The sequence below is a fragment of the Salvelinus alpinus genome, chromosome 11, assembly GCF_045679555.1.
Source record: "Salvelinus alpinus chromosome 11, SLU_Salpinus.1, whole genome shotgun sequence".
Classification (NCBI taxonomy): Eukaryota; Metazoa; Chordata; class Actinopteri; order Salmoniformes; family Salmonidae; genus Salvelinus; species Salvelinus alpinus.
This window is the reverse complement of record NC_092096.1, coordinates 22,959,653-22,987,579: the sequence shown is the minus strand read 5'-3', so window position 1 is coordinate 22,987,579 and position 27,927 is coordinate 22,959,653. Positions and strand designations below refer to the sequence as shown.

Genomic DNA, 27,927 nt, shown 5'->3' with positions numbered 1-27,927 from the left:
AATTATGCAGAGTGTGTGTGTTTGCGTACATGTACGTGTGTTTGTGCACGTCTGGGATCAGCCCCTCTCCCAGTTGTGTTAATTGAATCAATTTCTGTTGTGTTGAAAAGTAGGAGCCCATCTCTCTTTCTCTGTCATTCTCTCTCTCTCACACGTATTATTGAAATGGGAGGCTGAGACGTATCATCTCACACATAGTGATATACATCACCCCCGTTCACCACCACTAATCATATGTGTATGGGCTGATTAGATCACACAGGCTAATCACAAAGGCTTCCTGAGCATCCAATCATAGCTGTTATAGATGGAGGATAAACACATGATGACGTGTGGATGGTGATTTGTATGGTGATCCAGGGTTTAGTGGCTGAGAGCCACATCTCTCTTCATTGGGGATTGTTATGTATTCAGAATGCACTTGGCAGAATCAGAATGCACTCATTGAGGATGGTGATTAGTCATTCTGCTCTCTCTCGCTCTCTTTCTCTCGCTCTCTCGCTGTCTCTCTCTCTCCGTCTCTCTCGCTCTCGCTCTCACTCTCTCCCCTCCTCTCTCTCTCTCTCCCCTCCTCTCTCTCTCCCCTCCTCTCTCTCTCTCTCCCCTCTCTCTCTCTCTCCCCTCCCCTTTCTCTCTCTCCCCTCCTCTCTCTCTCTCTCTCTCCCCTCTCTCTCTCTCTCCCCTCCTCTCTCTCTCTCTCCCCTCCTCTCTCTCTCTCTCCGCTCCTCTCTCTCTCTCTCTCTCTCTCTCTCTCTCTCTCTCTCCTCTCTCTCTCTCTCTCTCTCTCTCTCTCTCTCTCTCCCGCTCTCTGCAGGTGCCTGATAACTCTGTGATGGCCCTGGTCCCCAAGCAGGTGACGGCCTACAACTCGGTCAACAACTCAACTGTGTCCAGAACCTCAGCCAGTAAATACGGTATGGCTAATGTGACAGTGTGTGTGTGAGAGAGAGAGAGTGAGAGAGAGAGGAGCACATTTCCGGCACATTTCCAGATTTCTCTGCTGGATAGGAGTGTCCTCCTGGAACTAAAACAATTACGCCCCCCCCCCCCCCCCCCCCCCCCCCCTCCATCTCCCAGCAGTCTGTGTGCCTGAGAGTTAAACAGGAAGAACTGTGTCCTTCTCATCGGAGTGGGATCCATAGTCAGTCAGCACACACACACTCACATGCACACACAAACACACATCAGCACACACACAGACGTTCACACCTACACACACACTGGGTATTCCCTGTTGCGAATGCACAAGCTCCATTGCCAGGATTTTAATTAAAAAACGTGGCTAAACAGCACCTTCTCCCTCTAAACCTTCACCACAGAAACCAACACAGACTTCTCCTGCACACACTGTTCATCCCTCCAACTAACTGAGCTCCATATGTCACTAACAGATGTAAAGGCTCTGTTAACAATACCTGAACACATAGTAAAGTCTTCCATACATTAGCCACTGTTAACAATACCTGAACACATAGTAAAGTCTTCCATACATTAGCCACTGTTAACAATACCTGAACACATAGTAAAGTCTTCCATACATTAGCCACTGTTAACAATACCTGAACACATAGTAAAGTCTTCTATACATTAGACACTGTCAACAATACCTGAACACATAGTAAAGTCTTCCATACATTAGCCACTGTTAACAATACCTGAACACATAGTAAAGTCTTCCATACATTAGCCACTGTTAACAATACCTGAACACATAGTAAAGTCTTCCATACATTAGCCACTATGTGCTGTCACACCTTAGTAATAGTGACAAAGCCCCAGAGGAGAAGAGGGACAGAACTGAGCCCAGGAGACAGGATAACAAGATTAGAGAGCAGGGAATTTAACAGACTAACAAAGAGAGGGAAGAGAAGGAGTGCATTTGCAGTTTGCACTTTCCTCCCCCCTGGGACTGGAGACAGAAACCGTGTCCCAAATGGCACCCTACTCCCTATATAGTGCACTACTTTGGACCAGAGCCCTATGGGGAATATGGTGAACTACATAGGGAATAGAGTACCATTTGGGATGCAGACAGACAGTGTCCCATCTAGCAGTGACTGTCTTGGTCTGGCCCTGTGTTCTCTTGAACCTGAGAAGAAGCCATCAAATCAAACCCTGATCAAAGGCAGCGCTGCCCGGACTCAAACACTCCAGACACATCAAATTACGGCTTTATTAGCCAGCTAGCACCTCATCTCCATACGCCATCTCACCGCCTCGCCTCCGTTCCTCCACTCAAATTAGACCAAAGAAAAAGGAGGGTGAGTGTGAAAGAGAAAGAGAAAGGGAACAGGACGGAGATAGAGAGAGAGATGGAGGATGACAGAATGTCACACATCTCTTGACTTAGTTGGGGAATTGACTTCAAACGATGCCAGAGCCACTTGAGACACGGGGGGGGGGGGGGGGGATTTGAACTGGACTGATCACAATGGAGAAGCACTGAGGAGAAGAGAGGATGATTCTAATGGAGCCAAAGGAGAGAGGGAGAGGGAAGGAGAAAGTTAGTGAGAGAAAATGAGGAAGGTGGACAGGAGGAAATAAGGTGGGATGATGAAGAAGAAGAGGGGTAAAGAGAAAGATGAAGAGGAACAGGGAGGGAGAAAGATGAAGAGGAAGTAGGGGAGAGAGGGATGGAAGGAGAAGTCAGGAAGTGATGGAGTGAGATGAAGTGCGTAGGAAAGGGATTTAGAGAGAGGGAGCGAAAGAGAGAGAGAGAGGGTGCCAGCTTCCTTTCTTAATCAAAACTCCTGTGTGATATGTCAGTATGGTAGTATTTCAGTACGGACTGTGTGTGTGTCTGTGTGTGTGTGTGTCTGTGTGTGTGTGTGTGTGTGTGTCTGTGTGTGTGTGTGTGTGTGTGTGTGTGTGTGTGTGTGTGTGTGTGTGTGTGTGTGTGTGTGTGTGTGTGTGTGTGTGTGTGCGTGCGTGCGTGCGTGCGTGCGTGCGTGCGTGCGTGTGTGTGTGTGTGCTGTGTCTGTGTCTGTGTGTGTGTGTGTGTGTGTGTGTGTGTGTGTGTGTGGAGCGCTCCTTCTAGGCACTCCTTCTACTCCACCGAACGTGTCATCACGCCCTATTACACCAGCACACTCGATAACACTCTGGAAGACAACCACCACTTTATTATGACACACACACACACACGCACACGCACACGCACTCCAATCAATCCAAATCAGTCAAGTTCCATGAGTCAATACACACACACACGCACGCACGCACGCACGCACGCACGCACGCACGCACGCACGCACGCACGCGCACGCACACACACACACACACACACACACACACACACACACACACGCACACTCACGCACACGCACACGCACTCCAATCAATCCAAATCAGTCAAGTTCCATGAGTCAATACGCACACACACACACACACACACACACACACACACACACACACACACACACACACACACACACACACACACACACACACACACACACACACACACACACACACACACACACACACACTTTACCTGCTTTCTCTCTCTAGTACTTGACCCCTCCCTCTCCTCTCCTCTCCTCTCTTCCTCTCTCCCTCCATCATTCACTCTTCCTGCGTTTCTCTCTGGAAGGACAAATTGATTTCTGCAGCATCTGCCTTGGCAAAAACACACTTTATTTCCCCGTCCTCTCCCTCTACCAACAGTCCTACTGATCAATTCTTTATTTCCCCGTCCTCTCCCTCGACCAACAGTCCTACTGATCAATTCTTTATTTCACCGTCCTCTCCCTCGACCAACAGTCCTACTGATCAATTCTTTATTTCCCCGTCCTCTCCCTCGACCAACAGTCCTACTGATCAATTATTTTCACACTGTGTAAACATTCATCGAGCCGGAGTGTTTTTAAATGTCATCGCCACTCTCGTCAAATGGGGAGGGCATATGAATATTTCATCTCGCCATACACCTGTTGGATTTTGTGTCCGTGAGTTGTGCAGAGGCGATTTCTACCTCCCAAGAGAAAAAGATGGCATGAAAAATGAACCACGCGCATGCTGTTGTAAAAGTTGTAATGTCCAATCTCAAAGGATCGGTAGATTGAAGCTTCTAACTGAACCCAGACAAACTACTGGAGCTTTGACTTATTTGACTTTGTATCCTTTAGAATACTTGTGTAGTATCCTTTAGAATACCTGTGTAGTATCCTTTAGAATACGTGTGTAGTATCCTTTAGAATACCGGTGTAGTATCCTTTAGAATACCTGTGTAGTATCCTTTAGAATACCGGTGTAGTATCCTTTAGAATACCGGTGTAGTATCCTTTAGAATACCTGGGTAGTATCCTTTAGAATAACTGTGTAGTATCCTTTAGAATACATGTGTAGTATCCTTTAGAACACCTGTGTAGTATCCTTTAGAATACCTGTGTAGTATCCTTTAGAATACCTGTGTAGTATCCTTTAGAATAACTGTGTAGTTTGGCTTGACCCCCCTGTATTTTGTTTTGTCTGTCTTTGGTTTGTGTTGCGTCTGTCTTTTTTGTGTTTTGTCTATGTTGTCGTCTCTGACCATTTTCACTCGATCGTGGCGACCTGAACAGTACTGTGCTGGCTCAGATGTTTTCTTTACACATCCCCTCTGTTAGGTGTGTTGTCTCTCTATACTCTGCACCATATCCGCGGGAAGTAGGGAGGCTGAGGGTGCTGTAACACCTCCTAATAATACAAACTAATTAAAAACTCCTGTATTAGCAGACCGATATAGCCGTCTGTAACGCAGACCTCAAACAATATTTCACCAAGATGTTATTTTCTTTTTTGCCACCACGTTTGGTGAAAGAAACGCAGCACCCCCACCCCCAAACATCTTCCCGCGGCTACAACGTCTATATTGTGTCTGTGTTGATCATGTTATATTTCCATAGTCTGCTACAGTATGTCCGTTGGTTTCTGCTTCATCTCTGTGTCATATCCTGATGTTGTTCTTTACGTTCCACAGAGAACATGATCAAGTACACGGGGAGCCCCGACAGCCTGCGCTCGCGCACGCCCATGATCACGCCCGACCTGGAGAGCGGGGTCAAGGTGTGGCACCTGGTGAAGAACCACGAACACGGGGACCAGAAGGAGGGAGACCGCGGCTCCAAGATGGTCTCTGAGATATACCTGACCAGGCTGCTGGCCACCAAGGTCAGTTATCACACCAACGCACACACACACCTAGACTAGAGGAAGTCATTTCAGGTGAGGAATATTATTCAAATATAATATTATTCCTCATCCCCTGTAGGCTCTGAGACCTAAGTGAAAATATGTAGATGTATATTGTGTCTTTCACACCTCAGCAGCATATCTAATGATAGTGGTGACACACAAAGGTACAACCTGTAAAGGGTTTTTCTGTAGACAGAGATGTTATCTGGTGAAAAACAGAAATGGAAATAGCCGTAAAATGAGTCTCTTTGAGCATGCCAGGGCGCTATTGCCCCTCAGAAAATCAGTTCATTTGGTTTGGAGGGAATCGTGACTTTGATCCCACTGCTCAATGGGGAATTACCAATCCACTTGCTAATGATGCACCTCCTTTACATCACACATGCTTTCTTCCAGAGAGTGAGAGAGAATGAGAGAGGGAAAGAGAGAATGAGAGAGGGGGAGAGGGAGGGAGGGAGAGTGAGAGAGAATGAGAGAGGGAAAGAGAGAATGAGAGAGGGGGAGAGGGAAGGAGAGAGGGATGGAGGGAGGGAGAGTGAAAGAGAATGAGAGAGGGAAAGAGAGAATGAGAGAGGGAGAGAGGGAGGGAGGGAGAGTGAGAGAGAATGAGAGAGGGAAAGAGCGAATGAGAGAGGGGGAGAGGGAAGGAGAGAGGGATGGAGGGAGGGAGAGTGAGAGAGAATGAGAGAGGGAAAGAGAGAATGAGAGAGGGAGGGAGGGAGGGAGGGAGGGAGGGAGGGAGGGAGGGAGGGAGGGAGGAGAGAGGGAGGGAGGGAGAGTGAGAGAGAAAGAGAGAGGGAAAGAGAGAATGAGAGAGGGGGAGAGGGAAGGAGAGAGGGAGGGAGGGAGAGAGAAAGAGAGAGGGAAAGCGAAAGAGAGAGGGAGGGAGGGCGAGAGGGAAGAAGGCACGATCCTGTAGTGTGGTGTTGGTGGTGTTGGTGGTGGTGGTGGTGGTGGTGGTGTTGGTCGTGTTGGTGGTGTTGGTGGTGTTGTAATTTGTGACCATTCAATGGTCTTTGTGTAGTGGTTCAGACAGACACTCTGCCTGGTTTTCTGGTTCTATAATGGGAGTGCTTAGTGGCAGGATTCACACACACACTCATCAACAGAGTTGTTGGCAGAGATGGCTGAGGAGGCAACAGAGTTATGGAGAGAGAGTGTTGTCTGTCATTTCTCTGGCGTGTGTTGTGATTGCCAGCGAGCAGTCACTGTGGAGCTGTGTAATGAATATGGCAAACGCTCTCGCTATGAAGCACATGTACCAGAGCCACAGTCTAACACGCTTAGACAGACAAAAACAGTCAGTCACACACACACACACCTACATAACACACACACACACACACACACTGAGCAATGCTCTATTTACCTGTGATGACCCTGGTCAGGGGGGAATGTGATGCAGAGACGGCATGTCATCTTTACAGATGGAGTGTTTTTGTGAAGTAATCGGTTTATCTTGGGGTCCATCTCTCTTGTTGAGGTATGACTGGGCCGACAGCCCTGTAATTGACTGCGTTTGACTTTCACCTCACCAGTAAATACCGTCGGTCGGCCCGGCGCTGACGTCCCCCATTTTTGGTCCATCAGTGTCACTCTGATGGGGGGGCAAAGGGCTTATTTCTTGATTGCGTTCTCTATTCCTCTTTTCCTCTCTCTCTCTTTCTCGCTCTCTGTTTGTGACAACACCAGCACCCCTTCACCCACTCAGTCTTTGCTGTTTTGTTTTCTTTCCACTCATCCTAAATGACAGGGTAGTTCTGATACAGGCAACACTGTCTGTCCTCATCCTAAATGACAGGGTAGTTCTGATACAGGCAACACTGTCTGTCCTCATCCTAAATGACAGGGTAGTTCTGATACAGGCAACACTGTCTGTCCTCATCCTAAATGACAGGGTAGATCTGATACAGGCAACACTGTCTGTCCTCATCCTAAATGACAGGGTAGTTCTGATGCAGGCAGCACTGTCTGTCCTCATCCTAAACGACAGGGTAGTTCTGATACAGGCAACACTGTCTGTCCTCATCCTAAATGACAGGGTAGTTCTGATGCAGGCAACACTGTCTGTCCTCATCCTAAACGACAGTGTAGTTCTGATGCAGGCAACACTGTCTGTCCTCATCCTAAATGACAGGGTAGATCTGATGCAGGCAGCACTGTCTGTCCTCATCCTAAATGACAGGGTAGTTCTGATACAGGTAGCACTGTCTGTCCTCATCCTAAATGACAGGGTAGTTCTGATGCAGGCAGCACTGTCTGTCCTCATCCTAAATGACAGGGTAGATCTGATGCAGGCAGCACTGTCTGTCCTCATCCTAAATGACAGGGTAGTTCTGATGCAGGCAGCACTGTCTGTCCTCATCCTAAATGACAGGGTAGTTCTGATGCAGGCAGCACTGTCTGTCCTCATCCTAAATGACAGGGTAGTTCTGATGCAGGCTACACTGTCTGTCCTCATCCTAAATGACAGGGTAGTTCTGATGCAGGCAGCACTGTCTGTCCTCATCCTAAACGACAGGGTAGTTCTGATGCAGGCAGCACTGTCTGTCCTCATCCTAAATGACAGGGTAGTTCTGATGCAGGCAGCACTGTCTGTCCTCATCCTAAATGACAGGGTAGTTCTGATGCAGGCAGCACTGGCTGTCCTCATCCTAAACGACAGGGTAGTTCTGATGCAAGCAGCACTGTCTGTCCTCATCCTAAATGACAGGGTAGTTCTGATGCAGGCAGCACTGTCTGTTCTCATCCTAAACGACAGGGTAGTTCTGATGCAGGCAGCACTGTCTGTCCTCATCCTAAATGACAGGGTAGTTCTGATGCAGGCAACACTGTCTGTCCTCATCCTAAATGACAGGGTAGTTCTGATGCAGGCTACACTGTCTGTCCTCATCCTAAATGACAGGGTAGTTCTGATGCAGGCAACACTGTCTGTCATCCTAAACGACAGGGTAGTTTTGATGCAGGCAACACTGTCTGTCCTCATCCTAAATTACAGGGTAGTTCTGATGCAGGCAACACTGTATGTCCTCATCCTAAATGACAGGGTAGTTTTGATGCAGGCAGCACTGTCTGTCCTCATCCTAAATTACAGGGTAGTTCTGATGCAGGCAACACTGTGTGTCCTCATCCTAAATTACAGGGTAGTTCTGATGCAGGCAACACTGTCTGTCATCCTAAACGACAGGGTAGTTTTGATGCAGGCAACACTGTCTGTCCTCATCCTAAATTACAGGGTAGTTCTGATGCAGGCAGCACTGTCTGTCCTCATCCTAAATGACAGGGTAGTTCTGATGCAGGCAACACTGTCTGTCCTCATCCTAAATGACAGGGTAGTTCTGATGCAGGCAACACTGTCTGTCCTCATCCTAAATGACAGGGTAGTTCTGATGCAGGCAACACTGTCTGTCCTCATCCTAAACGACAGGGTAGTTCTGATGCAGGCTACACTGTCCTTCCTCATCCTAAATGACAGGGTAGTTCTGATGCAGGCAGCACTGTCTGTCTGTCATCCTAAATGACAGGGTAGTTCTGATGCAGGCAACACTGTCTGTCCTCATCCTAAATGACAGGGTAGTTCTGATGCAGGCAACACTGTCTGTCCTCATCCTAAATGACAGGGTAGTTCTGATGCAGGCTACACTGTCTGTCCTCATCCTAAATGACAGGGTAGTTCTGATGCAGGCAACACTGTCTGTCATCCTAAACGACAGGGTAGTTTTGATGCAGGCAACACTGTCTGTCCTCATCCTAAATTACAGGGTAGTTCTGATGCAGGCAACACTGTATGTCCTCATCCTAAATGACAGGGTAGTTTTGATGCAGGCAGCACTGTCTGTCCTCATCCTAAATTACAGGGTAGTTCTGATGCAGGCAACACTGTGTGTCCTCATCCTAAATTACAGGGTAGTTCTGATGCAGGCAACACTGTCTGTCATCCTAAACGACAGGGTAGTTTTGATGCAGGCAACACTGTCTGTCCTCATCCTAAATTACAGGGTAGTTCTGATGCAGGCAGCACTGTCTGTCCTCATCCTAAATGACAGGGTAGTTCTGATGCAGGCAACACTGTCTGTCCTCATCCTAAATGACAGGGTAGTTCTGATGCAGGCAACACTGTCTGTCCTCATCCTAAATGACAGGGTAGTTCTGATGCAGGCAACACTGTCTGTCCTCATCCTAAACGACAGGGTAGTTCTGATGCAGGCAACACTGTCTGTCCTCATCCTAAATGACAGGGTAGTTCTGATGCAGGCAGCACTGTCTGTCTGTCATCCTAAATGACAGGGTAGTTCTGATGCAGGCAACACTGTCTGTCCTCATCCTAAGTGACAGGGTAGTTCTGATGCAGGCAACACTGTCTGTCCTCATCCTAAACGACAGGGTAGATCTGATGCAGGCAACACTGTCTGTCCTCATCCTAAATGACAGGGTAGTTCTGATGCAGGCAACACTGTCTGTCCTCATCCTAAATGACAGGGTAGTTCTGATGCAGGCAACACTGTCTGTCCTCATCCTAAACGACAGGGTAGTTCTGATGCAGGAAGCACTGTCTGTCCTCATCCTAAATGACAGGGTAGTTCTGATGCAGGCAACACTGTCTGTCTGTGAGGCTAGATTCTAGATTACACATTTAAAGTACAGTGTAATGATGGGCTAGGTTTTAGTTTCCGTGTGTGTGTGTGTGTGTGTGTGTGTGTGTGTGTGTGTGTGTGTGTGTGTGTGTGTGTGTGTGTGTGTGTGTGTGTGTGTGTGTGTGTGTGTGTGTGTGTGTGTGTGTGTGTGTGTGTGTGTGTGTGTTTTCAGTGGGCTGTAATGGCAGCTTGTGCTCTCAGGGGACAGATGAAGGAATATCATGATGAAGTTGTCTGTCTGTGAGATTCCTTACTCACACTCACACACACACACACACACGTATAACACACACACACACACACACACACACTACATGTATAACAGCCTCCCTGCCACTAAACTGTCCCCACGAGTACACAGGGTTTGAGGAAGAAATTTATATTTTCATCTTCATAGGCAAATGATAAGCTGTCAGAAATGTGGGACATGGTAGAATCACGGCTGTGATTGTCAGCTAACTGGATTCTCCTCTCACTCCCCCCTCCCTCTCTTCTCTCTGACTCAGTCACCGCTCCACCCAAATTGGGATTTTTATTTGCCGCTTGTGCACACCTCATCCGACACACTGCGCGCTTGTGGCTCTTTCCAGATAGGCTTCCCTCACTGTCGCTTTTTTCATTCTGTCCTCTCTTCTCTTCTCCCCCTCGCATTCTATCAGCTCATTCGTTACAAGTGGATTAGATTTTCTCTTTCTACCTATCTCGTTCTCTCTCTTCTCTCCTCCTTAAAGACGAGAACATTAAATCAAATTAGGGTCAATGGTGCAGTGTGTGAGCTAATCCCTCCACACAAAGAGGCTTAGGAGATGTGCCTCCTGTTCCCAGATATTATTAAAAGTGAACTGTGAAAAAACAATTTCCCATCAAAGCCCAGAGATTTAGGACCAGGGAGAGCTGGAGAGAGAGAGGGGGAGAGAGAGAGAGAGAGAGAGAGGGGGAGAGAGAGAGGGGGGAGATGGAGAGAAAACACATCAGGAAACACCATCAGATACACAGGATAAAACACACTCTCAGTCAGATGCACACACCACCAGAGAATGGTGAGGGGAGGATGGCTCATAATAATGGATGGAATGTAGTAAACACTTTACTTGACACGCAGCGTCAGGACCCGTTATGACACGGTCATAACCATGTCATAATATCTGACGTAACGTGTCATAACCTGTTATAATATGGTCATAACACTCATGACATATGTTGACCTGTTGTGATGTATATAGTGTTATTTTATGGCTGGTTATGACACCTACATAAGAGTGTCAAAACCCACAAAACATACCACACAAGGAAAAACATTCCATTACATCAGAGCTTAAGTCTTTTTTAAATTTTTATTGACCATATTAAATTATAATTGTAATTGCACACAAATTGATGTCAGACATGCACTTACCCCAATACTCTGTTTCTGATGACTGGGATGAATGCAAGAGCAGAAGCAGGACAAGACACCCTCTTTTTGACAGATGACTGATATAAGGGCATGTGCGTGACAGGCCTATCTGGCGTATATGATTATGATGGTCATAATGCTTCTTGACAGTGTCAAAGTGTATTTTCTTAGTCCAAGTAAAGTGACACAGGATGGTCACAGTGTCATAAAGTGTATTTTCTACAAGTTATTTAAAATGTAATGAATTCTTTACAGTCATCTTTTGTTCATCATAACAACAAAGGATTTAAGAAACAAACTTTAAAACTTCTTGGCAGGGAAAAAACTAATTTGAATAAATGTGGGTTTTGACACTCTTATGTAGGTGTTATAACCAGCCATAAAATAACGCAATATATGTCACAACAGGTGTAAATATATTGGTCTTGACAGTGTTATAACCATATTATGACAGGTTATGACAAGTTATGTCAGCTATTATGCCATGGTTATGACTGTGTCATGACGTGTTATGACACTGGGTTTCAAGTAAAGTGTTCCTGATGTGTCTGATACCGATGTGTCTGATACCGATGTGTCTGATACCAGTGTTGCAGACACCTGTCGCCATTCTCTCTGTCTCTGTGTGTGTTGTCTGTCGCTCACTGCTGATCTCTCTGCTTCCACAGGGCACTTTACAGAAGTTTGTGGACGACCTGTTTGAGACCATCTTCAGCACGGCCCACCGAGGCAGCGCCCTGCCCCTGGCCATCAAGTACATGTTTGACTTCCTGGATGAGCAGGCTGACAAGCACAGCATCCATGACCCGCATGTCAGACACACATGGAAAAGCAACTGGTGAGACACTGGAGACATCTGGCCTTTCCTGTTGTTTTACTGTGTACTGTGCTAAAACAGGTTAACATTGGAAGTGTACGGCAACCTCCCAACACACACACACACACACACACACACACACACACACACACACACACACACACACACACACACACACACACACACACACACACACACACACACACACACACACACACACACACACACACACACACACACACACACACACACACACACACACACACACACACATAGGTAGTCAGATACACACACATACATGGGTAGAAACACAGACACATGTACACTCTTGTGTATACACACACACACACACACGGAAGTTTATCAGAGAGAAGTTGGCACTGCCCTAAATATGTCTCCCCGCTCCACCACCACCTCCATGCCTATGGAATGAACCATGGAGTGTGTGAACAATCTTCATTAAATCCAATGGCGAAGAGCTAATCCCACAGGCAACCAATCAGGGCAGCCGGCTCTGACATTACCATGGTTACCGACCGGGACCGAGCCGCCCGTAGTCGCCAGGGCGAGGAAACCAGGGGAGGCTAGGTGAAGGAAGTGGACTCCAAATGAATATCCTCTGATTAATTTAGACCCGTGTCCCCCTCCTGAAGGGGTGGCAGGGTTAAATAACCTGGAGTGGATTAGAATGAGGAAGAGAGGAGGAGAGGAGGGGGTGGAGGAGAAGAGGAAATGGACTCAGTGGGAGTTAAACACCACGCTAATAACTCATTAGCCCCTGGCCTTCGCCATGGTCCCATCATGCATCACTCAGCTCCGGCCCAAAGGACCATGGGGCTGGGAATTGATTTGTGGGGCAGTCGGCCGGAGAAGAGTGGAGAGAGAGGGGGAAAGAGAGACTATTTACTTCATGGTCCTAATTTGTATCCTTCCCAGTGTCTGCGTTATTGCACCATTTGCAAAAGAGCGTGTTAAGTGTTTTCCAAGAGCTCTGTAGGTCGCTCTTACAATAGACATTAATGGAATCACTCTCGCAAGAGGGGAAACGTTAAACAGTCATTTATCATAAGACACTGGTAACGCTTAGTGACTACTGCTGATTCCACTGTCAGGGAGATCCAGGTCCTCTCTCTGCATGGGGGGCTTTCTGCTTGTTTGTTTGTGTGTGTGTGTGTGTGTGTGTGTGTGTGTGTGTGTGTGTGTGTGTGTGTGTGTGTGTGTGTGTGTGTGTGTGTGTGTGTGTGTGTGTGTGTGTGTGTGTGTGTGTGTGTGTGTGTGTGTGTGTGTGTGTGTGTGTGTGTGTGTGTGTGTGTGCGTGAGAAAATGTGTGTGTGCGTGACTGTGCGTTAATGTGTGTGCGCACGTGCAGGCGTATGTGCGTGTCTGTCTGTCTTTCTGTCTGTGTGTACATGTGTATCCACCTCTGAGTGTCACTAAAGACTGCATTCTGTTAGAACAAAACACTGATCCATTCAGAGTGATACTACAACAGGTCCAGTCATCATCACACAGCCCATTAAATACACCCAGCCAGCTCAGAGCACCATGTCCCCTGTTCTACACCAAGCAGTGATGACATATCGTTCAAACCAGATTATTAAATACACCCAGCCAGCTCAGAGCACCATGTCCCCTGTTCTATACCAAGCAGTGGTGACATATCCTTCAAACCAGATTATTAAATACACCCAGCCAGCTCAGAGCACCATGTCCCCTGTTCTACACCAAGCAGTGATGACATATCCTTCAAACCAGATTAGTAAATACACCCAGCCAGCTCAGAGCACCATGTCCCCTGTTCTACACCAAGCAGTGGTCACATATCATTCAAACTAGATTATTAAATACACCCAGCCAGCTCAGAGCACCATGTCCCCTGTTCTACACCAAGCAGTGATGACATATCCTTCAAACCAGATTATTAAATACACCCAGCCAGCTCAGAGCACCATGTCCCCTGTTCTACACCAAGCAGTGATGACATATCCTTCAAACCAGATTATTAAATACACCCAGCCAGCTCAGAGCACCATGTCCCCTGTTCTACACCAAGCAGTGATGACATATCCTTCTAACCAGATTATTAAATACACCCAGCCAGCTCAGAGCACCATGTCCCCTGTTCTACACCAAGCAGTGATGACATATCCTTCAAACCAGATTATTAAATACACCCAGCCAGCTCAGAGCACCATGTCCCCTGTTCTACACCAAGCAGTGATGACATATCCTTCAAACCAGATTATTAAATACACCCAGCCAGCTCAGAGCACCATGTCCCCTGTTCTACACCAAGCAGTGATGACATATCGTTCAAACCAGATTATTAAATACACCCAGCCAGCTCAGAGCACCATGTCCCCTGTTCTACACCAAGCAGTGATGACATATCCTTCTAACCAGATTATTAAATACACCCAGCCAGCTCAGAGCACCATGTCCCCTGTTCTACACCAAGCAGTGATGACATATCCTTCAAACCAGATTATTAAATACACCCAGCCAGCTCAGAGCACCATGTCCCCTGTTCTACACCAAGCAGTGGTGACATATCCTTCAAACCAGATTATTAAATACACCCAGCCAGCTCAGAGCACCATGTCCCCTGTTCTACACCAAGCAGTGATGACATATCCTTCAAACCAGATTATTAAATACACCCGCCAGCTCAGAGCACCATGTCCCCTGTTCTACACCAAGCAGTGATGACATATCCTTCAAACCAGATTATTAAATACACCCGCCAGCTCAGAGCACCATGTCCCCTGTTCTACACCAAGCAGTGATGACATATCCTTCAAACCAGATTATTAAATACACCCAGCCAGCTCAGAGCACCATGTCCCCTGTTCTACACCAAGCAGTGATGACATATCCTTCAAACCAGATTATTAAATACACCCAGCCAGCTCAGAGCACCATGTCCCCTGTTCTACACCAAGCAGTGATGACATATCCTTCAAACCAGATTATTAAATACACCCAGCCAGCTCAGAGCACCATGTCCCCTGTTCTACACCAAGCAGTGATGACATATCCTTCAAACCAGATTATTAAATACACCCAGCCAGCTCAGAGCACCATGTCCCCTGTTCTACACCAAGCAGTGATGACATATCCTTCAAACCAGATTATTAAATACACCCAGCCAGCTCAGAGCACCATGTCCCCTGTTCTACACCAAGCAGTGATGACATATCCTTCAAACCAGATTATTAAATACACCCAGCCACCTCAGAGCACCATGTTCCCTGTTCTACACCAAGCAGTGGTGACATATCCTTCAAACCAGATTATTAAATACACCCAGCCAGCTCAGAGCACCATGTCCCCTGTTCTACACCAAGCAGTGGTGACATATCCTTCAAACCAGATTATTAAATACACCCAGCCAGCTCAGAGCACCATGTCCCCTGTTCTACACCAAGCAGTGGTGACATATCCTTCAAACCAGATTATTCTCTGCCCTGTGTAATTCTCCAGCAGCAGAGATAGATTGAAATAATCCATCCTAACCTGAGATTGAAATTGAGAGACACACAGCTGTGTGTGGTTTCCAAGAAACAATCCTGTCATTGTCATGTCTCTGGATGAGAGTCTAGACCTTTTTCTGTGCTGCAGTTATTCATATATATGTCGACCATGTTAGTAGACTGAATTAATGTGACGTAGGTATAATAGTTCCTCATTAAGGCAGTTTTTATTTGTTTAGGAGTCGATAATAGTCTATTTTCCTGTCAGCCATATTGTTTGATTCCCAGAAGCAGGCTGGTACAGGAAGAGCCTCTGACAGACAGACCTTTCATCATCACTCAGTCCAGTGCATGGTTGACTGTGTGATCATCCACCATAGTTGACTGTATGATCATCCACCATGGTTAACTGTATGATCATCCACCATGGTTGACTGTATGATCATCCACCATGGTTGACTGTGTGATCATCCACCATGGTTGACTGTGTGATCATCCACCATGGTTGACTGTGTGATCATCCACCATGGCTGACTGTGTGATCATCCACCATGGTTGACTGTGTGATCATCCACCATGGTTGACTGTATGATCATCCACCATGGTTGACTGTGTGATCATCCACCATGGTTAACTGTGTGATCATCCACCATGGTTGACTGTGTGATCATCCACCATGGTTGACTGTGTAATCATCCACCATGGTTGACTGTGTGATCATCCACCATGGTTGACTGTGTGATCATCCACCATGGTTGACTGTGTAATCATCCACCATGGTTGACTGTGTGATCATCCACCATGGTTGACTGTGTAATCATCCACCATGGTTGACTGTGTGATCATCCACCATAGTTGACTGTGTATTCATCCACCATGGTTGACTGTGTGATCATCCACCATGGTTGACTGTGTGATCATCCACCATGGTTGACTGTGTAATCATCCACCATGGTTGACTGTGTGATCATCCACCATGGTTGACTGTGTAATCATCCACCATGGTTGACTGTGTGATCATCCACCATGGTTGACTGTGTAATCATCCACCATGGTTGACTGTGTGATCATCCACCATGGTTGACTGTGTGATCATCCACCATGGTTGACTGTGTAATCATCCACCATGGTTGACTGTGTAATCATCCACCATGGTTGACTGTGTAATCATCCACCATGGTTGACTGTGTGATCATTACATTTACATTTAAGTCATTTAGCAGACGCTCTTATCCAGAGCGACTTACAAATTGGTGCATTCACCTTATGATATCCAGTGGAACAACCACTTTACAATAGTGCATCTAACTCTTTTAAGGGGGGGGGTTAGAAGGATTACTTTATCCTATCCTAGGTATTCCTTAAAGAGGTGGGGTTTCAGGTGTCTCCGGAAGGTGGTGATTGACTCCGCTGACCTGGCGTCGTGAGGGAGTTTGTTCCACCATTGGGGTGCCAGAGCAGCGAACAGTTTTGACTGGGCTGAGCGGGAACTGTACTTCCTCAGAGGTAGGGAGGCGAGCAGGCCAGAGGTGGATGAACGCAGTGCCCTTGTTTGGGTGTAGGGCCTGATCAGAGCCTGAAGGTACGGGGGTGCCGTTCCCCTCACAGCTCCGTAGGCAAGCACCATGGTCTTGTAGCGGATGCGAGCTTCAACTGGAAGCCAGTGGAGAGAGCGGAGGAGCGGGGTGACGTGAGAGAACTTGGGAAAGTTGAACACCAGACGGGCTGCGGCGTTCTGGATGAGTTGTAGGGGTTTAATGGCACAGGCAGGGAGCCCAGCCAACAGCGAGTTGCAGTAATCCAGACGGGAGATGACAAGTGCCTGGATTAGGACCTGCGCCGCTTCCTGCGTGAGGCAGGGTCGTACTCTGCGAATGTTGTAGAGCATGAACCTACAGGAACGGGTCACCGCCTGTATTAATGCACATTAACGTTACAGTACCTTCTGGGAGCCTCGTGGTTTTCTGAGAAGTCAGACCAACCTGTGACGATGAATGTTACAGCCAGTGTAAATCAGTATCACAATTCATCGACAGTTACTAAAGACTAAGCTTAACGTAATGAAATTGTTGCCAGCAACAGTTGACTGTATGATCATCCACCATAGTTGACTGTATGATCATCCACCATGGTTGACTGTGTGATCATCCACCATAGTTGACTGTGTGATCATCCACCATGGTTGACTGTGTGATCATCCACCATGGTTGACTGTGTAATCATCCACCATGGTTGACTGTGTAATCATCCACCATGGTTGACTGTGTAATCATCCCACAGCATAGAAGGCTGGTGGGAAGAGCTATAGGAGGATGGGCTCATTATAATAGCTGGAATGGAATACATGGAATGGTACCAAACACATCAACCACATGGAAACCACATGTTTGACTGTTCCATGGATTCCATTCCAGCCATTACAACGAGCCCATCCTCCTATAGCTCCTCCCACCTGCCTCCTCTGTCCCCCAGCATATGACCTTTACTTGCCCTCCTCATTACTAATGGTTTGAGAGAGAGAGAGAGAGTGTGTGTGTGTGTGTGTGTGTGTGTGTGTGTGTGTGTGTGTGTGTGTGTGTGTGTGTGTGTGTGTGTGTGTGTGTGTGTGTGTGTGTGTGTGTGTGTGTGTGTGTGTGTGTGTGTGTGTGTGTGTGTGTGTGTGTTTGAGTCAGACTCCTAGAGCTCCTCCAGATGGTGTCTTTTGGATTAGCAGTCAGTGTGTCGACATCTCCCTCTCATCCTCTTTCTTCAGTGTGTGTGTGTCCCTTCAGCAAGCAACGTTTTAATTACCAGCTTCTAGAGCAGACTGGCACACACATGCCCACATTGCACAGCACACACAACTCATCTGTGTCCTTAATCACATAAACCCACCACACTCTCCCAATGACAGCAGCAGACAGGAAGGAAGACACATCCTTCTGAAAGTTGACAACAGAGATGTTACAGTGATATTACACTAAATCACATTCTTCATATAGACATGACATTCTATTTCTACCCAGCCTGAAATATAGGCTACAGTATGAGTACCAGAACCATGGATCAGTATTGATCCAAGATTACACTGTTGTTTGATTTGATTTGTGGGTATTGGGTCAATATTTACCTTTAATCCGTCCTCTCTCTGTGGAAACCCAGGGATTAGTGCTGCTGATGTTAGCTAGGCCAACACTCACTAGCCATGACAATGACCATAATAATACATCTTATTTTAAGTGCTTTTCAAGATGCCCAAAGTCATTTTAGGGTGATTGGATGGTAATGGAACCACACAGAGACTGATCCTTCACCCCAAAATGCCAAACAAAAACAATTGACCTCAAAGTTCAACAACCCATACAACTCCATGCACAATGACAACTCCGAACTGCCCAACAAAAATGGATAATAACATTTACTGGAAAAACCAACGGAGTTGGCAAGACGGCACAAACAGATCTGGGACCTGGCTAAACACTCACTAGGCCTGGACAATACTATGTAGTGTAGTGCCTCAGTGCTGTACACTCTCACCTTCCCTGAGTAAAAGGGTTGTTCCTGTCTGACTGACCGTTGACAGTTCAGAGACACATTCACTATCTGATTGAAGACTTCATCTCTGTAAAGACAAAAAGCAGTGTCATAACTGCGTTCAAACATCTGTAAAATATGTCAGAAGATGTCAATTCCAAGGGGACAGCTGCTCTCCATATACCCCAATGTGTTTGGACTCATTGGATATGTTATATCAGATCAAACATCCAAAACAATGAAACGTCCCCCACAGACAACAATCAATGTAAAGCTGCACAATGATCAATAACCAAATACCACTTGGGCAGAACTCAGATCTTCATTCATACCCATGCCAGTCTAGCCTGGGATCCTGGACACCACAGTGTGAATAACATACTTTACAGTTTGGGGAAAAGTTAGGTTGTACGGAGGTATTGGCAGAACAATTGCCACAATGCAAACACAGCTCTCTATGGTCTCCTAGCGATAGTTTGTCAGATAAACCTGTATTGTGTCACATTCACTGAAATCTAAATATCATTATGGACCTGGCCCAGAGATGGAACGTGTGAAGAGACTCTTTAAATCTGACCTTTCCCCTCGGAAACCATCTAGACCTTAACCTAGTATTGGCCAGCTGCGCCAGATTGACGACAATCAAGACTTGCATCACGGCGGTGTTAATATCCTTTCATCCGTCCGCTAATCCCAGAAGATTCGTCCAGATTAATTCAGTCATAATGCCAAGGTTTCCCTCGCCAAATCCTCTTTTGTTAGGTCGTACAACTGAATGATTGTACAGCAGGTTGGGGGGGAGGACATGTCGGGAGAGGGGTTATTCAAATGATTCCGTGTTATTTTCTCCCTCCTCCCTGATGTTGCACACACAGTTGGTCCATCCTCTAGACTGCAGTGTCTTGCCGGTTTGGCTTTTGCCACGTCATCCAAAACCATGCTGCCCAGTTAATGAGAGAGAGAGAGAGAGAGAGAGAGAGAAGGAAATCCAAGCAATTCTCAGTCCTGCCTTTATACCACCTGATCTGTAACACACACTAGCACCTGTGCTACCTCTCTCCATTCGTTCCAAGGCCAACAAATAAACAGACTTGTGTTTTGATTATTCTAGACAGGCATGGAATGGGCCGCATGTCTATACAAGGCAATATGAACAGTGTTGGTGTGAAGCCCCCAGACACAGCTGGAAACCATGAAGCCCTGGCGTTGCCTGCTTTTAAGATTAGGGCTTTATTAAATCGCGCACACATCAAATAGAAGGCATCAGCAACAAGCCGTGTACTAGATTGCAAAGTGAATGGGTCCTCATTCCCTTCTGCCACTGAATGTGTTAGCTCAGACCGACCACATCCACCGGCTGGCTTTAACCAATGTGAGTTGTTGTATGTTCAGGGATGTAATCTGCTTGGATTTGGATTTGAACAAGGATTGTTATTAAAGTCTAAATGTAGAAAATCACCTCGATGTCTTCTGTTTCATTTGTTGTGTTCTATCACAGAGAAGCATTCCTAGAAATGTACCTGGTGTATGTTGTGGTAATAGACTGTTCTCTGTCCCCTGTAAGGCCAGGGTGTTGTGTTTACATGATGTCTCCTCTATAGCCCACCTCTAAGGTTCTGACGTTCCACCATGACATGATATTCCCTAACTCTCTCTGTCCCTCCCCTATAGCCTACCTCTGAGGTTCTGGGTGAATGTGATCAAGAACCCCCAGTTTGTGTTCGACATCCACAAGAGCAGCATCACGGACGCCTGTCTGTCTGTGGTGGCCCAGACCTTCATGGACTCCTGCTCTACCTCAGAACACCGCCTGGGCAAGGACTCCCCCTCCAACAAGCTGCTCTACGCCAAGGACATCCCCAGTTACAAGAGCTGGGTGGAGAGGTGAGAGGATGATGGGATGGGTGTGTGTTTGTGAGGTGGGGGGGGGGGGGGTGGTTTGGAGAGTTTGTGCACTGTGTGTGGGGGGGGGGATCTGGGGAGTTTGTGTACTGTGTGTGTGAGGTGGGGGGGCTGGTTTGGTGTGTGTGTGTGTGTGTGTGTGAGTGAGTGAGTGAGTGAGTGAGTGAGTGAGTGAGTGAGTGAGTGAGTGAGTGAGTGAGTGAGTGAGTGAGTGAGTGAGTGAATGGGGGGGCTGGTTTGGGGTGTGTGTGAGTGAGTTGGGGGGGCTGGTTTGGGGGTGTGTGAGTGTGTGTGTGTGTGTGGTGTGTGGTGTATGTGAGTGTGTGTGTGTGTGTGCTGTGTGTGTGGGTGTGTGTGTGAGTGAGTTGTGGGGGCTGGTTTGGGGTGTGTGTGAGTGAGTTGGGGGGGCTGGTTTGGGGTGTGTGTGAGTGAGTTGGGGGGGCTGGTTTGGGGTGTGTGTGAGTGAGTTGGGGGGGCTGGTTTGGGGTGTGTGTGAGTGAGTTGGGGGGGCTGGTTTGGGGTGTGTGTGAGTGAGTTGGGGGGGCTGGTTTGGGGTGTGTGTGAGTGAGTGGATGAGACAGTTTAGCAGAAGGACTTGATCAATCCACAGCGCTGAAGAGCATGCGCTACAGTACAATAGAAATGTACAGGCAGTGTTCCCACGTTAGCTGAGACTGCATTCACAGTAAATCCTGCATATGTGGGCTCAATAGGAAATGACCTTTCAGTATCAACTGCGCTATAGCACTGAACTTCAGCGAATCAGATTGAATGGAGCCCTTAGTCTTCATGAGGCTTGGCAGTCGACGGGACAGAGGTGTGTGGAGTGTGATTGTGTGGATTTGAGTATGGCTCAGGTTGGGATGCTTGGTTGTGATGTGTTGCAATACAAAGGTGCCATGGGCCTACTGTACGTACAGTAGTATCAGACTATCTGTGTCATTATCTCAGTTGACCCAGGTGCTATTCATTATTTGGACAGGAAAGGTTCAATTCAAATAGCTGAAATACTCAATCAACCTCAGATTAAAAACACACAGGGTATACAGACAGAGATTCTACATCACAGGAGGCTGATGAGGGGAGGACGGCTGATAATAATGTCCAGAACAGAGCAAATGGAATGTCATCAAACACCTGGAAACCATGGAAACCATTTGATTGATGTATTTGATACCATTCCTCTGATTCCTCTCCAGTCATTACCACGAGCCTGTTCTCCCATATTAAGGTGCCACCAACCTCCTGTGTTCTACATGTTGACTTTCTCAGAACCAAACAGCAAATCTAAAGACAGCGGAATCATGAGTAGTGTAGTTCTCTGTACAGATGAATCACTACTATTTAACTAAAAGCAGCAGTGCCAATCTAGAGGTTGTTAAGCTTCATATCAATGTGTTCCTGTTAGCGTTCCTGTTAGCGTTCCTGTTAGCGTTCCTTTTAACGTTTCTGTTAGCGTTCCTGTTAGCGTTCCCTGCTCTTTGCTTGCGACTGGGGGCGCGTGAGGTGATTACTGATAAGGACCCGTTTCACAGGCTGAGTCTGACCTGCAGCTAGTGAGTAAACTGTTGACGTGTCATGTGGCATTAGGAGCGGGAGATGCTGATGGGGTTCGACAGCCGTGGGAGATCGGGAGTGTGATAAGATTCTAATCAGAGACTTCCTGTCCACACTGAAGCTATGTGACGGTCCTATTACCTGTGGACCAGTTGGCGTTTATTTCTGAAGCATAAAAGTCTGAAGGAAGTATTCATGTCTAAGGTCAGGAGTCTTTGCAGAAAATCCAATTAGCATCCACATGATTCTGAGATGTAATGTTTCTATAGGTGAGGTTTAGTTGATCAATCCATATTTTGTGAGATCTAATTTAGTGTAATTGTAGTATGATTAGTCCCTCCACGTCATTGACATCAATCTTAATTAACAAATTAAATCTCAAAATAGTGTGTATAAACCCTGCAGTGCTCACAATCAGGATAGGCAAATTAGATCTCACAGTCATGTTGATTGGCAAAGCCTACCTGAAGGTTGTGATGTGCATTGAGACCATCAGCATAATCACACGATTTAATTTGTCCATCTATATACAATTGACCCTTCGCTAAGCCCTGTCCATGAATTTTGGCCAACCAATCGCAGCTCTATAATGGATAGCAACTGTCATCGAGTCCAACACCTCAGACAAGCTCAAGTCTCTTCCCACACTCTCTTCCTTCTCTCCTCCTTCCTCTCCTCCTTCCTTCTCTCTCTCATCCTTCCTCATCTTCATCTCTCCCCACACTCCCTCCGCCACTCATCCCCACTCTCTTCCCCCTCTCTCCCCACTATCAGTTTGACAGCTGCGATTTAACTTCCGCACTCGTGGCATCTCTGTCACTATACACGCCATCCTGTAAACTCTCCTCCGTTCTACATCTGTCAGACACACATCCACAGGATGTTAGCGGTTATTGTATAGCCGTACCTGGGAGAGGGGTAGGAGCACCGTAATGGAAGCATATAGCTTGGTCATGGTACGTTTGGGGATTGGGCAGTTTGCCTCTGGTCTTGTAGTGGAGCTGTGCCACTCTGGGAAGACTCCACCTTAACATGTTATTACTGTATGACATCCACAGAAAAGCAATCTGATATGATTTAACACAAGGAAGAAATCCTGTGGGTCTCGGTGCATGAGTTCCTACAACTGTATCTTACTAACTCAGCACTTTTCTGAAAGCTGACATCTTACAGGATTTAAGTTGTGTTGGGGTCTTGTTGATTTATGTGGCATTGGCACAATTTGATGGTTGGAGTGGTTTGCAAGGGTTGGACATGCATGTTCCCCCAGAGCCTCCAAACACACACAGACTGGTATTATTCATTCCATTCAGTTGGAGCGGTATTTGAGGTGGGATTTAATTGGCCCCAGACACTGACAAGTTCATCAGACCTGTCATATATGCAGTTCATTTGATCCTCCGCTCGGATAGAAGATTACAATGGGAAATCAAAGTGAAAACCACTGACATTAACACACGTATCAGGGGAAATTGCATACTTACATTCACAGCTCTCTGGGGGGGGGGGGGGTCTTGATAGACCTCTGAACAGAAGGAGGCTGTTAACTGGATTTTGCATCTGTCTGCAAAAAAACAAAGGTACACTTGTTACCATCCTGATTCTACATCAAGGATGGCAGGACCCAATTCTCCTAGCCTGATAACAAATAACAAATGTTCAATTCCAAGTCGACCCTGTGGCCAAGGGGTAGGCAACTAGATTCAGTTGCAGGACCATTTTTGTCGGAGCGGATGGTGGGGTGACCGGAACATAATTATAATCATTTCTACACTGCAAATTGACTACAACTAAGCCCAAAAAATATATATATTGGAAAATAACAATAATTTCATGCCTTGGTTAAATTGAGACATGATCACATATGTATATTTTTTTATTCACAGGATTCGCAGGAATACAATATTTTTGTTGTTGTTGCTGAATTCCAAAATGAATATCTCTTGCGGGCCGGCATAAAAATCCCTTGTAGGCCGGTTTTGGCCCGTGGGCTGCTGACCCCTGCTCTAGGTGTGATTTCCAGTATGTTTAGATCAAGTGTCTAAGAAAGGAGACGATTTGGAATTGGCCCCCACGTCGTCACCTAGAACCAGAGATGTCAGGTGGACCTGCTGTTTAACCTGGAGACAGAAATCCCTTCAATTTCCTTTATCCTCTCAAACCCCACGACTCACCTTCTCCAGTTGCCCTCCTGGCCTGCGCAGGTGGCCGAGGTGTGTGTGAGTGAGTGTGACCTTCCTGTGACCTTCCTTACAATAAGTAACCTGCAATGCCCACCTGCCGCGTAACCTGCTCTGTTAGCTTAATAGCCTCGGTTTCATTTCTCCATACACACAGCACACCCACACCACATACCACACCACATACCACACCACACCACACACCACATACCACACCACACCACTACACCACACACCACATACCACACTACACCACACACCACATACCACACTACACCACACACTTATCAGGCTAAATGTGTGGTGTCCAGGAGCAGTTGTGGCGCCGGAATTAAACAGGTAATGACAATCTTTAATGAAAGAGTTGACAGAGGGCCTCAGCTGCTGTTGACACTGGCTGATTACTTCTCCTTCTCCAGCCCTCTTTACCCTGACGCAGCTGAGAGCTTCCTGGAGACACAGTCTGTGTGTGTGAGAGAGGGGAAGGGGGGGTTTCACATACACTGCTAAGTGCCTTTGCAGCTCCATTCAGGCCATTTGTACGAGGGCGGCAGGTAGCCTAAGGGTTAAGAGCATTGGGCCAAGAACCAAAAGGTTTGAAACCCTTAGCCAACAATGTGCAAAATATATCGATGTACCCTTGAGCAAGGCACTTAACCCTAATTGCTTTGGATAAGAGCGTCTGCTAAATTAGAAAAATGTAAATGTCTATTGATAGTCAGGGCTGCTCAGGCTGTGAAAAGTGATTGGAGGCGAGACCACTGTCTCTAACAGTGCATGATTCCTATTCTAGGCTCCCGAATGGCGCAGCGGTCTAAGGCACTTCCTTTCAGTGCTAGAGGTGTCACTACAGACCCTGGTTCAATTCCAGGCTGTATCACAACCGGCCGCGATCGGGAGTCACATTGGCCCAGTGTCGTTAGGGTTTGGCCGGGGTAGGCCGTCTTTGGAAATAAGAATTTATTCTTAACTGACTTGTCTGGTTAAATAAAGGTTCAATACAAGATTCTAAAGGCTAAAACATCCCTCAGTCTTGAAACAACCCTGAAACACCACAGTGACATTTAAATCCAAGAATAAAGCATTTTGGGGTGTATGTATGTAAATGTCGTGATTACACAGTTCACTAATACTGTGTGTGTTATCTGCTGTGTGTGTTATCTCCACAGGTACTACTCAGACATCAGTAAGATGCCGGCCATCAGTGACCAGGACATGAATGCGTACCTGGCAGAGCAGTCCCGGATGCACATTAACGAGTTCAACAGCATGAGCTCCCTCAGTGAGATCTACTCCTACGTGGGCAAATACACAGAGGAGGTACGGCAACACACCGTGGACAAAAATCACACTTTATTCAAGAGAGGTAGCAGTGTTCCATTTAGGACAGCCAGTCGTACACAGGTGGGTTTGAAGTAGATGTAGATGACTTGGTTCAGCCGATCTGGAAGATGCATATAAAATACATTTACAACCCAGACGGAGTATATCAGCACTTCAACCTCTCCTGGAGGACTCCCAACCATGTCTGTGTTCTACTACAGAGATAACACACTTCTCAACTTAGATCATCAAGCTATTCTGTCGTGGAATAATGCCTAGTTAAATTTGTTTTTATTTTTTTCAAATACCCCAAAAAATAAGATGTGGTAGTTCAGGTCTTCAACTAAATTGGGAGACGTCAAGGGGTCCCAGAGGAAAGGTTGGAGAAACACTGTCATACAGAAGCAACATTTCTTGTATGTGCCATTACTCCGCCATTGTCAGCTGGCAGTAACACGTGGACTGGCTGTGTGTGGGGCTGACAGTAACACGTGGACTGGCTGTGTGTGGGGCTGACAGTAACACGTGGACTGGCTGTGTGTGGGGCTGACAGTAACACGTGGACTGGCTGTGTGTGGGGCTGACAGTAACACGTGGACTGGCTGTGTGTGGGGCTGACAGTAACACGTGGACTGGCTGTGTGTGGGGCTGACAGTAACATGTGGACTGGCTGTGTGTGGGGCTGACAGTAACACGTGGACTGGCTGTGTGTGGGGCTGACAGTAACACGTGGACTGGCTGTGTGTGGGGCTGACAGTAACACGTGGACTGGCTGTGTGTGGGGCTGACAGTAACACGTGGACTGGCTGTGTGTGGGGCTGACAGTAACACGTGGACTGGCTGTGTGTGGGGCTGACAATAACACGTGGACTGGCTGTGTGTGGGGCTGACAGTAACACGTGGACTGGCTGTGTGTGGGGCTGACAGTAACACGTGGACTGGCTGTGTGTGGGGCTGACAGTTACACGTGGACTGGCTGTGTGTGGGGCTGACAGTAACACGTGGACTGGCTGTGTGTGGGGCTGACAGTAACACGTGGACTGGCTGTGTGTGGGGCTGACAGTAACACGTGGACTGGCTGTGTGTGGGGCTGACAGTAACACGTGGACTGGCTGTGTGTGAGGCTGACAGTAACACGTGGACTGGCTGTGTGTGGGGCTGACAGTAACACGTGGACTGGCTGTGTGTGGGGCTGACAGTAACACGTGGACTGGCTGTGTGTGAGGCTGACAGTAACACGTGGACTGGCTGTGTGTGGGGCTGACATTAACACGTGGACTGGCTGTGTGTGGGGCTGACAGTAACACGTGGACTGGCTGTGTGTGGGGCTGACAGTAACAGGTGGACTGGCTGTGCGGGGGGCTGACAGTAACACGTGGACTGGCTGTGTGGGGGGCTGACAGTAACACGTGGACTGGCTGTGTGTGAGGCTGACAGTAACACGTGGACTGGCTGTGTGTGGGGCTGACAGTAACACGTGGACTGGCTGTGTGTGAGGCTGACAGTAACACGTGGACTGGCTGTGTGTGTCTCTCTCTGTCAGATTGTGTGTGGGGCTGACAGTAACACGTGGACTGGCTGTGTGTGGGGCTGACAGTAACACGTGGACTGGCTGTGTGTGTCTCTCTCTGTCAGATTGTGTGTGGGGCTGACAGTCACACGTGGACTGGCTGTGTGTGTCTCTCTGTCAGATTGTGTGTGGGGCTGACAGTAACACGTGGACTGGCTGTGTGTGTCTCTCTCTGTCAGATTGTGTGTGGGGCTGACAGTTACACGTGGACTGGCTGTGTGTGGGGCTGACAGTAACACGTGGACTGGCTGTGTCTGGGGCTGACAGTAACACGTGGACTGGCTGTGTGTGGGGCTGACAGTAACACGTGGACTGGCTGTGTGTGTCTCTCTCTGTCAGATTGTGTGTGGGGCTGACAGTAACACGTGGACTGGCTGTGTGTGGGGC

General features: G+C 47.3%; 1 protein-coding gene across 1 annotated transcript in view; it reads left to right on the top strand.

The window, feature by feature from the left end:
* The window catches only part of plxna4 (plexin A4), a 559,926-nt gene that overhangs the window by 526,946 nt on the left and 5,053 nt on the right, over positions 1 to 27,927 (top strand). Inside the window, exons 27-31 of the mRNA XM_071332139.1 lie at positions 815 to 914; positions 4,961 to 5,151; positions 11,874 to 12,043; positions 20,680 to 20,892; positions 25,817 to 25,967. Of these exons, the coding sequence (XP_071188240.1) occupies positions 815 to 914; positions 4,961 to 5,151; positions 11,874 to 12,043; positions 20,680 to 20,892; positions 25,817 to 25,967 (825 nt within the window). The remainder of the gene's footprint in view (positions 1 to 814; positions 915 to 4,960; positions 5,152 to 11,873; positions 12,044 to 20,679; positions 20,893 to 25,816; positions 25,968 to 27,927) is intronic.